Genomic DNA, 14840 nt, shown 5'->3' with positions numbered 1-14840 from the left:
TCAGACTGTTGTTTTATAGTCACTTTCCTCTCTCGTTGCTGTTTTCTTCTGCCTCTTTCTGTGAAGTTTTAATGCCTTGTAAAAAAATAAATAAAAAGCAGGTTTTACTCAGCTTCATCATGGCTGTCTGCAACTTGCAATCGTGCACCATGGGAGTTAATGTCAGTTGGCAGCTACAAAATGTTTGATCACCGATGAAAGCTACAGTCATGAAAGTCATTGTGGTTTCATGTGATGCAGATACATTCATGATACAGTATGTGCTGACACTGGAATTGTATTTATTCATAAAATATTTTAGGGGGGAAAAAAAACAATGTTCATAATTTGAATCTTAAAGAAGCTCTGTATTTCATAAAACAGTATGAAGGGGTTTTTTATTTCTTTTTTGCCTCATAAGAGAAATCCTAATAAATCAGACTCTTAAAAGCAGATTGTGAAATTTGTCTCTTTTTTTCCTGAACAGTAAACCAACATATTGTCGGATTCATTTACTGCAAATACACATCCTGGACAAGCAAAGCTATTCAAAGGATCAGACCGTGCATGAAACAATATATTTTCATTTCTACTGTTAAGCATTTTTCTACTGGAGCTAGATATTAAACTGTGGAAGAGTGTATGAATGATTCACATCCTGGTGGAGATGAGAGAAATCAGAAACAGACACTGATTTGATAGTTTCAGTTATTCCCATTAGTTCACTGCATACAGAGGGAATGGTAAACACATTATTCTTTACTCTTGGGTTTGGTTTGTGGTAACCTAAGTGACATATAATGAAGCTTCCACTGCTGTTAAGTGTGCATCTCTCTGGATAAGCATTACAAAAATGTAATCCCTGCTAAACACATTTTGGCAAACATTTACAAAAGATGGTTCTAATATATTTTAAAAAATTAGAAATACAATATTTAGACAGGAGAACTCAGCTAGGCACCCTTGAGAGAACCTGAGATTTTTAGCCTCCTTTTATTACGTCTTGTACGTCCAGTATATCTTGTAATCTACAATAGTGATTCCAAGATGAACTCTGCCACAGAAAACATGCAGGGATATGATGAAAGTTTGAACAGAATGACTTTGTAGACGAAAACCCACAAGTCAGTCAACATACGGCCAGAGATGGCCAGTCAGCTCTAGAATAGAAAGACCTTTTTATTAGATTAACGCCAAACTTCCAGAGGGAAAAGTTACACCCAAATATTAAGATTTTGTCAACTGGTCAACCTTCTCTGCTGTCACTGAAAATACTGTCACACAGATGTTTTCCATCAAATAGGAAGTAATAGGCAGATTTTTCTCTGTTGTCACCAACAGAAATGGAAAGGCCCTGAGGGTATTCATTAGAGTCCACTAAAGTGCATGAAATGACCATAAAATGAGCCCCATGGTTCATACGACTTGAACACTCCGAAGCCAAATGACTGGGCTCTGGGTCCAACATACCTTTATTGGAGCTACTTTATATATCTTTTCACTTTTTCTCCAATCACAAAGCAAAGTGGTAAAAAATGGCCACTTATTTAGAAATAACAAAATGGACCTCTACTATTTTAAAATCTGAACTGCAGCAGTTTGACAACAGAAGGGTTGTACTGGTGAGTAGACTACAGAATCAAACTGCCATGTGCTCTTTGGAGCTATGGTGACTTTAATAATATTTTTGTAACCGGTTTTTATGTGTGTTCTTATGAACTCACTGGTAAAAGTCTCTTGTCCCATGTTCCACGCCTGTTGACTGGTTTTTCACCTCCATGTCAGGGTTCAGAGCAGGGGCACCTTCCAGCAGCCTGCAGGCCTGTCTGCTGCTGCGGTGGTTTGGGATTTGTGGAATGGGAAGTTCAGAGTTCCCGAACAGGATGTGGAGTCACTGCTGCAGCGAACAGCCCCCCCGCCTCACACTACAGAGCTGTCTCACGGCTGCATGAATCCGCATCAGGAGAAGGTAGCAACATCTGGGAACCTATTTGTCTCTGTCTATTTCCCGGTGAACCGTTTCCAAGAGCGAGTGTATCCAACCCGGGTAAGTCGGCTAAAACGAGTGAGTTACTTTTTACTCAGCTTGTATATCGCATCATTACTCTGTAAGTTTGTCCTACAGCAGTCTTGCTGCCTTTTCAGAGTTTCTTGTCGCAGAAGTTTTCCACTAACATCGCTACTAGGTCTTAACTTTTCACAAAAAATATATACCTTGAAAATCAGGCAAAATTGAGCGCACTTTATCTGATACGTGTAGCTGTATTACATTTGCTCCAGCTGGTGTAAGTTTCTTTTGTTCTGTGCAGACAGCCCAGGGGGGGTTGATGTTAACAGTGTAATAACAGGGTGCTCTTACCCCTCTGTTGTTTCGCCTGCCTAGACATGCTCTGTATGCCTCCTGTTACTGCTGCACACAATTCATCCGAGTCTAATTTCACTCAGATACTAACTGTCACATGCTCTCATTTCTCTCTCATTTTACGCGTTACTGAACTCTTTGATCTGTTTTTCTGTTGCTTGATGATGGTTCAGTAAACACACCTCCTCCTCTTCCTCTGCACACAGATTCAGGTGATGACTCACCTCTGGATTCTCCTGTCAGCCCTGCTTCTGGCTTCGTCGGTGGCTGAGCTTCTGAGCAGCCCTGAGGAAAATGAAAATGAAGTCCTGAAACACACAGAGGCCGAGTTCACCAAGAGCCAGGTCAGTGACCTAAGAAAGCGTCCCTGCTATGGAAGAGATTCTGGCACCCAGCTTACATTAAATGTCATGTTTAGGTGTGATGGTGTGAATTAAACTTAATTTGTTGCTCTCTCTGGTTTACAATCAGGTGATTGAGAATGCTATTGGAAATCTCAGTGAACCTACACCAAGCCACACACCCACCACATGTGAGTTTTTTGTTCTGGCCTTTTCTGCTGTTTTTTATTTATTTATTTTTTTTACTTTTACTTCAGTAACTCATAAAATCGCCCTCTTTTTGTTTCTTCTACATCAGTTGTTCCCTTGACAACCACAGTTTCTTCGAGCTCCAGCCTTGTTCCTCCCTGTCCAGGAAACCAGGTGATGCTGGAGAGCAGTGCAGGCTGTGGCTGTCCATCTGGCACGGTGAAGTTTGGCGACAACTGTACCTGCCCTGTGGGCTTTACTTTGGAGGGAGCAGCAGAGTGTAAAGGTGAGAAGCTGCAGAAAGTGACGGTCAAAGGTGATGCGTGTAGAACATCAGTGAAATCATTATTGCATTTAATCTGAGAAATTAGTGTTATTGCTGTAAACAAATCAGGTGGTTGAGGAATGGTGGGCAGCCTCTACTCTGCATTTTAAATCATTTGCAACCATTTTTTTAGGAATTCAGTAATGAGATATGATTTTACAGCGTGAACGGGCAAATGAGAAATTATTTCTAACATGTTAATCCTCTACAGGAAATTAAAATATTTACTTAATGGCAGGGTGCTGTGAGAAACGCAGGTTTTAATTTGGAGAAAGTAATAGGATCAGCCATGACACTATATTATTTATAATAAATATTCATTTAATATTACAATGCTACACTAAGTATTATCTTCCAGTATCCAACATGCAGCAATATGCCACCACAACATGTTTCATATGCTTGTGTGCATACAGTGTTCCCAGTGTGTTATCTTCTCTCTACTCGACAGATGTTGATGAGTGTGAAGGAGAGGGGCCGGGACCATGCGGTCTCCATGCCAGCTGCACTAATACCCCCGGCTCTTACTCGTGTAGCTGTCTCCGTGGTTACCTGATGGGTGCTGGAGGGTGTCATGGTTCGTCAGCGTCTGTGTGTGTGTGTGAGATGCAGAGAGCATGTACTGTATGTGTGTGAGAGCACACTGGAAGGAGAGTTGCAGAAATTGTTATCTGTACCATTCAGCCCGTGTAAGTCCGGTCATAATCCACGTGCGCCTTACGGGTCTTACAGATATAGACGAATGCGCTCTGGCTGCTGTGACAGGTCTGCAGGCCTGTCAGGGTGACGCTGAATGCAAGAACACCCCTGGCTCCTTCACCTGCTTGTGCCCTGCAGGATATGTAATGGCCCTTAATGGACAAACCTGTGTAGGTGAGGTTGATGTGTTGATCTCTGATGTGTATGATTATAGCATGTGAATGTACAATGAACAGTATATTCAGTGCACCTACACTGAGGTAGCAGTGAGTGTATAATTGCTGCTGGCCTCTCAAACATTATAACAGGAACTGTCAAGTGCATTTACAGAATAGCAGGGAGAGTTAACTAGATCACACACAAAATCACCTCCCTACCTTACGCTACATTCAACCCGAATGATTAAACTAACAAAATACAAAAACAGAAATGTACAAAAAACATATTTTGAGACATAGAGTAACCTTGAATTACTTGGAGACTTCTGAAGGGAGATCATAAAAGGTGTACCTCTGTAAATGTGTTTCTCTCCACTGCAGATGTGGATGAGTGCAGCTTCGAGGAGCAGTGTCGCCGTGAGTTGGGAAATGTGTGTGTGAACACCCCCGGCAGCTTTATATGCCAGTGCCAGCTGGGCTTCAGAGCCGAGGCCCCCGCCTGTGTTGGTGAGTCTGTCGTAGAGCCTTGCCACAGCAGGATAAGACTGATGCCCAGATCTGATCTGGTGTTGTTATTTATTTATGTATCTATTTTTTCTATATTTCACTCAAGTTGCCCCAGAGTTAATAACTTGTGCTGACAGGAAGGAGCTCTTTGCAGGAATAGTGAGCTTTAATCTGCTGCTTTGCTGCTTGCCTGCTTTGTCTCTTTATGTTTTTGTTTCCCAACCCTCCTTTCACCTTTACTTTAATGACTAATTTCCTCTCTCATCCACTAAAATCCTCCCAACACTGTATTCACTTTCTTTTTCACATCTCCCTCCTGTTTTCTCTGTGACTCTTCTGCACTTCCTCTGGTCTCTGGTCGTCTATAGGTCCAGTGTGTCCAGACTACACCGTGTGTCAAGGTATGATGTGCTTTCCATGCTTAACACATGCTGCTTGCCAAATTATAAGACAAGTTTGTCTGGAAAAGGTCATCTTTGCAGGAGTTTCATTATATTTTGTGTTTTTTAATCCATATTTTAATATTGCTATATTTCCAGGAGAATAAAAGATATGGGAAAAGAAGATATTGCCTCATATTAATACAGAAGCTTCTCATAGTGTTGTAGGACAAATTTTACACCTCTTATGTTTAATAAGGACTTGATTGAGATTTAATGATATGAGAATGCTTTGGTAACTCTGTTGCTTGCAGTCAAATTAGAGGAGTGCACTGCACATATGCTTTTTACAACAATAAAACATTTTTATTGCAAATTATCACAGAATAATAAGTCAACGAAAATCTCCTATACTGTCTTTCTCTCTGTCCCTCATCTCTGTCCCAGATGTGGATGAATGTACAGAGAGTCCTTCGGTGTGTGATGGTCAGGGTGTGTGTGAGAACACGCTTGGGAGCTATAAGTGTGTTTGTCGACCAGGTTACCGGGGAAACGGCACACACTGCGAAGGTAAGCAATTAGTGCTGACGTCGCTCCATGGGAAAACTCTGTTTCCTGTAGACGGGGTCAGCTTCCCTGTGTGCGCGTGTTTTAATGCTTGCTGTTATGCCTTCCATTAAAATTATCCCGAGTGGCAGAGCAACACTTATTGAATAGAAATGAACTGAGGTTTGGATAAAAAAAAAAAAAAAAGTGCTCTCTCTTTCCAGATGAGAATGAGTGTGCATCAGGTGGTCACGGGTGTGATACCAACGCTCGGTGTGGCAACATTATTGGCTCGTATTTCTGCCAGTGCTACCAGGGCTTCAACGGAGATGGACACTCTTGTTTTGGTGGGTAAGGAGTGTGTGTGTATGTGTGTACCACAAGTGGTGCTCAATATCATCATCAGTGTCCACCAGTGATACTTGTGTCATTCAAACAATACTTGCTGTGTGCCAGCAGCACTTGGGCACATAGTCCTCACCACTATACCAGTCCTATAGGATTGTCCTTGTTTACAGACGTTGATGAGTGCGCTGTGAACAACGGCCACTGTGAACACAACTGCATCAACGAGCCAGGAGGGTACAGCTGCCAGTGTGCCTCCGGATATCAGTTGGACCAGGATGGACACAACTGCACAGGTAAGACACAGGTCGGAAGCAGGGAGCTGATACATTCACTTAAAGTGGTGGTAACTGAGGCAACAACACTGACAACATCACCACCTTTTAAGCTGATCTGGCAATATACTAGGAAACAGTTATTTACACAACCAGCAGATCCACAGCAACATTATCATTCACTTGGAGCAATGTTTCTGGCCACCTACTGAATGTAAGTCCAATATTCACTCTCTTTTAGCTCTGTTTCTGGCAGATATCTGGCTCTTAGTTGCTAGATGCTTTAACTGTGTCCGTCTACCATTTAAACAATGAGCTGAAACTCACTATAAAGGTGTAACAAGTAAGTGGGTTATTTGTCAATGCAGTCCAAAACATAATTATGGTAAATGGACTGCACTTACATAGGGCTTCTCTACCTTAAAAAACAAAGCCCTTTTACAATTTGTCTCTTATCCACCCATTATCACACATACATACACACACACACTCTCTCTCATACACACACACACCAATGGTGGCACATCTACCACTCAAGGTGCTCACCTGCCCATTGGGAGCAACTTGGGTTTAGTGTCTTGCCCAGTGACACATTGACATGTGGACAGGAGGGGCCAGGGATAGAAATACCAGTCCTGGGATTAGTGGATGACCCGGGTGCCCACTGTAGCTCCTCAGCCACACGTGCTGGGAGGCTGTAGAAGTGGTAGAAGTGTAATTCTACCCAGCTGGCCTATATGAGGGCATAGTAGTTTAAATGTTACTATGCAGCAGAGACATCATGACCGATTTAAATTACTTTCATAGTGTGTGAAAGAATTTATAGACTGTGTTCCTGTTTACAGAGTGAGTCACGATTTTCAGATTTTCACTAAGTTGCAGGAGACTTCACAGTCACCCTGTAGCTAGGGCAGCAAAGGGATTGTCTCTCCCGGGACCAGTGCGACACCCTCAAAAGCTAATGCAACTTTTGGCCACTTGATCCAAACAAGCTGCCACTTATTAACTTGTCCCCCTTTGCAAACCCCACTCACCTGGCCCTCCAAGCTCGTTGAAACAAGTGCTTTAAATGAATTGCAAATAGCATTTGGCTAAAGTCTAAATGAGCCCTTACATGGAGCCATGTTTGGTCATGACAAAGGAATTAAATAAATGTCTTTGATTCCCCAGATGTTGACGAGTGCTTGGCGCTGAATGGGACCTGTGAGCACATTTGCGTCAACACTCTTGGATCTTTCCAGTGCTCCTGCAGGCCGGGCTACCAGCTGCACATTGACGGTCACACCTGTGTGGGTCAGTTGCTCCCCGACACTCATTCACTTCTCGCTGCTGTTTACCCACTCGCTTTCAGTCATTTAAGCACAGGATGAGCATCAGTGATTTACCAGCATGCAGGAGAGGCAAAAACTGCCTCACTGTCTCATTTTGTGTGTGTCGTTTTGTGTGTGTGTGTGTGTGATGCACACACAATTTTGGAGGGTTAGTGGGATGATAAAAAGCCAGACTCAGTTAGGAATCTGTTGCACTGGAGAGATAAGAGTGTCCAAAAATATATTTACCTTGTGTTCTGTGTGTGTGTGTGTGTGTGGTGTGTGTGTGTGTGTGTGTGTGTGTGTGGACTCAGACATTGATGAATGTAAACTCCACAACGGTGGCTGCTCTCACACCTGCACCAACTCCCCAGGAGGACACACCTGCCACTGCCCTCCTCCTCTGCTTTTAGACACAGACAACCTCACCTGTGGCAGTACGTTCCTCATTACAGAGTTTACATTAGTTTTTGAGTTTAAATGTATTTTACCAAGCAATTATATAAGAAGTTTACCTATTTAAAGTTTTAAAACTTAACATTTAGAGAGCCAAACTGTTTTTTCATGGTCTAATTTAATGTTTAACGTTACATGTAACTGTAGCCCAGTGCCTTCTATTATTGTGCCTTCTATCTTATTATCAAGTAAAATTAAGTACAAGATTTTGCTTTAAAAAGCTACAACCAACAGAGCAGTTGTGTTTCCAAAAGGAACACTTTTTGTTCAATGATTTTTAGTATAGTCTGTCATTTTTAAAACATGTCATTATTAATCATAATTTGACAGTTTTGATGCCCAAAATTGGGGCTGCAACTGATTGATGTATTGATTTATCTGCCAATTAACTCAAGTAATCAATTAATTATTTTGTCTTTAAATGTCAAATGTCTTATTTTGATGCCTAACCCTAACCAGCTGTCCCAAACCTAAGTTTGCTATGAAATAAGACAATTAAGATTAAGAATTAATAATTAATTAAGATAATTAGAAGCTGTAATCCTGGGAGTTTTTGGCATTTTTGCTTAAAAAGTGACCACTTAATCGATCATCAGAATTAGCTGCAGATCAGTCTTCTTTGTTTTTTTCAGCAGTGCATAAAACATTGTTAGAATCTGTAAATACTCAACCTCAAAATCATTTTCCTCTGAGCAGACGTTACATCCTGTAAGCTGAGAAATGGCGGCTGCGACCACGTCTGCACCGTGAGGGCTGAGGGCCACGTCCAGTGTAGCTGTCGAACAGGCTGGAAGCTTAGCGAGGACCTGAGGAGCTGCGTGGGTGAGACCTCATTGTCACTTCACACACTGCAACCACCTTTGATGATTTGTTGCTCTGTTCTGTTGTCACCTTGGGCTCTGATTTTCTATGTTGTATTTAGACTTGCAAAGTTTTGTATCAGAAATGAGGCTGTTTATTTATGCATTTCAGCATATTTTTAAAGGGATTTTGGGAACAGCTTATGTAATTTAATATGAGGCTACACAGCAAAGTTTAATGGGCTTCATTTAAGTGCATAAAATGTTAACAACAAGAACAAAAAAAAAATCATTTAAATTCCCATAGACCATCTGTTGAAACAACCACACAAATATTCTCCAAGCATCATTTGATAAACATTTATTGCTCTAGTCAGTCAGATAGAAACAGTAAAAAGCTGGAGAGGTTTGCGCTGATCTAATCAACGTCTCACTGGCCAATCTGAAGGTGTTCATAAAAAGAAATCACATCAGTAGGGAAGAAGGAAATGGAGGATTTTGATTGGCTGTTCACAACTGATGACTCTAAACAGTTCAGCTGTGCAAACTGTGCAGCTGTGCCAAGTTTCTCTGGTCACTCAGCCCAGGAGGACATGAACAGGCTGTCTTATAGTCAGTTTAGCTGTGTTGAAATATCCGCCTGCTTAACTGTCCCTGTGCTTTTTGCCATGAGATGTGGATGAGTGCGGGGACTTCACGAATGGGGGCTGTGAGCAGCTCTGTGAGAACCATCCTGGGGCGTTTAACTGCACCTGCAGGGAAGGGTATGAAGTTCGGACTGATGACCTCACCAAATGCCAGCGTGAGTCAAACATTAACAGTATTAGCAAAAGGTTTTTATTTGGCAGTGAAAAATATGAAACTTTACCTAATGATTTATCTGCTTTTCCAGCTGTGTGTAACCCTCCCTGTCAGAACTACGGAGTGTGTGTGGCCCCAAACAGCTGTGACTGTCCTCCAGGCTACCCTGGTGTGGGCTGCTCAGGTACAAACCTGCACTGTGGCACATGGATAACATCACCTATACATTTCTTAAGCTGGTGGTTGTGATCTCACTAACCAGATAACGTTAATGAGATCTTCCATAAGCTTCAACCTTCAGCCTTCAAGTAGCTGAAACTGCTGCTGTCCCTGGGTTGAAGTTATGGGTGCAGGTGGATGAACTACTTAACGTTTCAGCTTCTTGGTGCTCTGCAGTGCACTGTAACTGTAACTGCTGACAGCTTTGTTTTGAAGTCCCAAAATGTTTGTATTATCTCACATTAGAACCATCATTATCAAAAGAAAGCAAGAAAGAAATATCCACAGATTTAAAAAAAGACACAACATGCTAGTAGTAGCAGTTTTGAGATGATGTGCAAGGAGGGTGAGGTGGACATCATATTTCAATTAATCTTGGATAAATTAATAAATAAAAATAAAATAAAGGTTACAGTTATGTACACTGGCATGAAATTTACTGTAGTGATCATGTGATGTACATGTAGGCTTGTGAATGTTCTACAAAGGATTAGTGTCCTGCAGAGAGAATATTGGATGGTAGAAGTTAATGGAAAACCTTGAAAAAGTAGCCTTTGTGGTTTCTGGATTATAAAACTGGCAGATTTCATTTGTTTCTGTCTGTGTTTCATTTGCGTGTGTTGCTGAGTGTCATGTTGAGACTGAGATGGTGATTATAAGATCCTGATAGGGAGTCAGTATTATTGGTATGAATGCATAACCTCACCGATGTGAGAAATGGATGAACCAAACTGAGTGAAATCCACGCTGATTTGTGTGTTTCAGCCATGTGCTCCCCACCCTGTGCCCACGGAGGAACCTGCATGCGCTGGAACAAGTGTTTGTGTCCTCCTGGCTGGACCGGAACAGGCTGCCACACAGGTACAACCACCTCTGACCTGAAGGGTAATGAAGACTGACCCACTTCTGTGTAGTCCTGTCTCTATAGAGACAGTGTCTATAAACACACAGAAGATAGATGACATATCTAGGAAACAAAGCAGACTGTGCTAAAAAAAAACACACACACACACAAGATGGTCACATTTTTTGAAGAGAAAATGTTCAGACTTCAGGATAAAAGAAGAAAATCTGGTTTCCCTCACTCGACATGAGCCCTGTGGTCACCAACTCTTACTTGTATATGACTATGCTGACATACCTTTTACTTTACACATTGCTCTTTCTTTAGTATTGTGTCATTCTTTGCGCAAACCTTATTTATGAAACTAAATCTCTCACATGGTAATAATTAAATGTAGTTGAACTGCTTTTTATCTTTTACCATGTTCATCCATATTTACCCTGCCTTGACTTTTCTCCATGTCTCCATCAGCGGTGTGTGAGTTGCCCTGTGCTAACGGCGGTCGCTGTGTGGGGCCTGATACCTGCCAATGTCCCTCTGACTACACTGGCCCTCAGTGCCTTTTGCGTGAGTAACACAACCACCAACACATCTGGCATCAGATACATCAGGGCATGCAGGTAGTTCTTGAGGAGAAGCTAAATGTCTGTCATTGTCATTCTTCTGGTAAAATATGGGTTATTAAATCTGTGGAATGGACAACTGTGTTACCATCCATCCATCCAATATCTATACCACCATTTTCTATAAGGGTCATGGGGAGGGGGGGGGGGCAATCCTAGCTGACACAGGGCAAGAGGCCGCGTACACCCTAGACAAAATGATTATGTTACTTCAAAGTGTAGTTCTCCTCCATAGATCTACTTCTGTGTGTGTGTGTGGTGTGTGTGTGTGGTGTGTGTGTGTCGGTGTGTGTGTTTTGTAGCCCTTTGCACTCCTGCATGTCAAAATGGAGGAAGATGTGTGGATGTCAACAAGTGCACATGTGTTGGTGAATGGCAAGGAGCTCGTTGCCAGATAGGTGAGAATCCACACACTCATTGTCACTGCATCTGTTCATTGTTACATAACTGAAACATTTCAGTAAGCGTTCTACATACATGCCTGATTTAAACCCATGTTTCAATATAATAAGACCCATAAAGGAACAAAATAGATCTCATCTTCAAATTTCTTCAAAGCAAAAGTATATTATTTGAGAGAAGACCACATTACCTCTAATGGATTGTATGGTGATGAGGTCCATTAATTTGCCTTGTTCAAAACAATAAAAACCACAAGGAAAATGTATGTGATAATCATACCCTGAGGCAGCAATGAGCCATTGAGGTCCAACCAAGAACCAGACTGACCACCAGATTAAAGGGATAAGAGTGAAAGAAATATTTCTGCCATTCTTTCTTAATAATGATAATATTTCTTGGTTTTGGTGTCCAATGGATATGTTTAACAATTTCAAACCATAATTTACACAGTATTCAGTTGATGAGTTGATAAAGAAAATAATTATTAGTTGCAGCCAGTCACACGAAGGCACAGCTTCATTTTAAAAGGTCAGAAGCTAGAACGAATTGGAACTGGTGCCTATGATATGCAGTTCTCCAAGCAGCCAGTGAGTGACAGTGTACTGCAGTGTACTCGTGCAGCACCAGACTTGCGGGTTAAAAAATAAAAAGAAGAAGAAGAAGAAGAAGAAGAAGTATGTTAAACAGAACTTCATTGCCAAGGTCATGTTATTTACAAAATAAACACAGTCCAGTGTTATAAAAGTCACTCCTGGTCACTGTTTGCTGTAACTCTGAGGCATATTGAGTCCTAATTGAAATTGCATACAATTAATCTTCCCTACTGAAGTACGGCCATAAATTTTACTGTATGTTTGCTTTATGAGGTGAAGGACAAGACAGTTTCGTAGAGGATTACTGTTGGATTACTGTTGACGTGGTTTCTCTGCCTGTTCTCTCCTTCAGAGCCTGTTCAATGTCAGAAACCTTGTAAGAATGGTGGGGTGTGTGTGGGCCTCAACAGGTGCCGCTGTTCCAAAGGGTTTACTGGGAGCCTCTGTGAAACAGGTTAGTGTGTGTGTATGTGGGTAATGTACGTGTGTGAAAGACCTTTGCCTTCACTTTGCATTAAGACTCTTGCTGTGTGCTGTGCCTGCAGCGGTGACCACCCCCTGCGTGCCGCCCTGCCAACACGGAGCCACCTGCAGTCCCCACAACACCTGTACCTGTCCAGAGGGCACTGCAGGTCTGCGCTGTGAGAGACTGTAAGTGTGAACAACTGCAGCAGCAAGAACAGAGGCACAGATAACGCCCATGTCTGTGTGATCTTCAGTTAGTGTTAACTGGGCTGCTTTTCATCATCACGGATGACGCTTGCTAAAATACATGAGAACACGTCCACTGTTTTCCTCATAGATGGTGTCAGTCTGAAAGGCCCCTTGGTCAGACTCATAGTACCAGTTGATGGCAGCATACGATTAGACATGCAATGTTCTTTTCACAACAGAGGAAAATAACTTACCGTTATAAAAGCACCGAAGAACACTAGTGTATGAATACTAGTGTCAAGATAATTACCATAATGTGAAACATCAGTGATACTGCTCTGTCATTTCTTTGTCATGTCTTTCAAAACATCAGTTAAAATGTGTGTAGTTTTTGTTCTAGAACAACAGTGACTCTTATAAGACGTACAGTAATCATTGGAGTCATTTAATAACACTTTCAACCTGCAGATACAGAGTTGTCGTATAATTACAATACTGTACCTTATTCTCATGGGTGTGCGTTTGTGTTTGTGTCCTAGGACGTGTCCTGTGGTCACCAGAGTGGTCAGTATGGCTCGAGCAGTGAGAAAGGCATTCAGGGAGAGTTATGTTGACCGCTGTGGACCCCTGGGAGTTCAACTTTGCACTAAATACAGGTGACACGTTTTCCTGTTGCATCCTCAGGCACAAAAACTTCTCTGATCCTCTCTTCTATATGCATTAGTTACTGTGTCATAAAATTGAAAATATTTGATATAATAAATTATTTAATAAATATTAATTGTTTGTATTGATTTTGAAGAACTATACCCTAAACAAATGCAAGATGCGTGTTACAGTAGCATTTGTGGACCATAATTCAAACATATGTAAACATTTTTAAATTAGATCTCAGTATAATTATAGTACAGTGTAACAAAGCTGTGTCTTTTGTGTGGTTGTGTTTCCAGGATAAACCAGGCACGTGTGTACCTACAGGCCTACAGGGTGGGCTACAAAATCCAGTGTCCTGAGAGGAAGGGCAGATAAGCACTGCTGCCTAAAAGCTCCTTGTCATGAGGAAACATCCTGAGCAACAGACAAGATGTGAATTGAGACTGGAAACTGGAACCTGTAAACAGTAAAATTAAATGAGTCAGGGTCTTTTCTGAGGGCAGTTTCACCCCTTGCCATTTTGTCTATGTTGAAATGAAAAGGGGACATGATTGTATTATAAAGGCTGTTTATTTGGTTTGTGATGTATGTTGACAATTATCTTTGTCTGAGTTTGGGACACAACCATATGTTGTTTACATATCATGAGGAATATTCCTTAGTATATAAAATGACTGTACATTGGATTCATTATTTGTAATGCTTGAATATGGCAGCTGAAAGTTGTTCAATTTTACACTTACTGTCTTTTTGCAAAATGGTGTCAATACTGTTAACATTTTCACAGTCTGTGAACTCTGGTCAATGATTGTCTAATAGTATTGACCTATATATTGAAAGGTTGTACTTCAAGGAATATTCCCAATAAACTTTTTAATTATTTTTTTTTGGGGGGGCTCATCTTTATTTGGATAGGACAGGGGAGATGAGACAGGAAACAGGGAGAGAGAGCAGGGGAATGACTTGCAGTAAAGGTCCAGCCAAACCGGGAGTCGATCCGGGGACCAGCTGCTTAGGGCACATGAGCCCATGTGGTACGCAGCCCAACTATTTGGTTATGTGGGTGCCCCCACAGACATGTTTTTGAGGTTGATATCTTTTGACTTTGAACTAGCGTTATTGTATAAATGACAGGACTGTCTCTAACAAAGCTCATGTAATCATCTTACCAAACCTCTCACAACAGCAGCTCTGTTTTCTTTATTAGATTCAATTTGAACAGGAAGGACTGCTGTGTGGTTCCTCTATTTATTTGCCCTCTTGCACACAGAGGTCCATGGCCTTGTTTACATTGCATTTCTGTGAAATTAAGCAGGTAAAAGGCCTCTGCAGGACATAATTTAATTCAGACTCTAGATGCTGGCAAATATGTCCTACA

At 41.6% G+C, this 14840-nt stretch overlaps 1 protein-coding gene across 2 annotated transcripts; it reads left to right on the top strand.

Moving 5' to 3' along the window:
* Nucleotides 1–1913: 1913 nt before the first annotated feature.
* Nucleotides 1914–14344, top strand: si:ch211-221n20.8 (latent-transforming growth factor beta-binding protein 4). 2 transcript variants are annotated; one of them, XM_051076963.1, is made up of 22 exons: nucleotides 1914–2026; nucleotides 2548–2685; nucleotides 2813–2873; nucleotides 3002–3157; nucleotides 3648–3773; nucleotides 3929–4069; nucleotides 4435–4560; nucleotides 5388–5510; nucleotides 5711–5833; nucleotides 6005–6127; nucleotides 7277–7399; nucleotides 7731–7853; nucleotides 8569–8694; nucleotides 9346–9474; nucleotides 9565–9657; nucleotides 10458–10553; nucleotides 11008–11103; nucleotides 11462–11557; nucleotides 12507–12608; nucleotides 12700–12805; nucleotides 13348–13464; nucleotides 13759–14344. In XM_051076963.1, the coding sequence occupies exons 1-22, from the start codon at nucleotides 1928–1930 to the stop codon at nucleotides 13835–13837; spliced, it is 2502 nt and encodes an 833-aa protein (XP_050932920.1). In that variant the 5' UTR covers nucleotides 1914–1927; the 3' UTR covers nucleotides 13838–14344. The 2 variants fall into 2 exon arrangements, with proteins under 2 accessions (XP_050932920.1, XP_018522928.1); XM_018667412.2 differs by having other exon boundaries at nucleotides 2981–3157.
* The last annotated feature ends 496 nt before the right edge of the window (nucleotides 14345–14840 follow it).

This window comes from Lates calcarifer, linkage group LG17 (assembly GCF_001640805.2).
Source record: "Lates calcarifer isolate ASB-BC8 linkage group LG17, TLL_Latcal_v3, whole genome shotgun sequence".
NCBI classification, from domain to species: Eukaryota; Metazoa; Chordata; class Actinopteri; family Centropomidae; genus Lates; species Lates calcarifer.
This window is presented reverse-complemented; position numbering and strand designations above follow the sequence as displayed.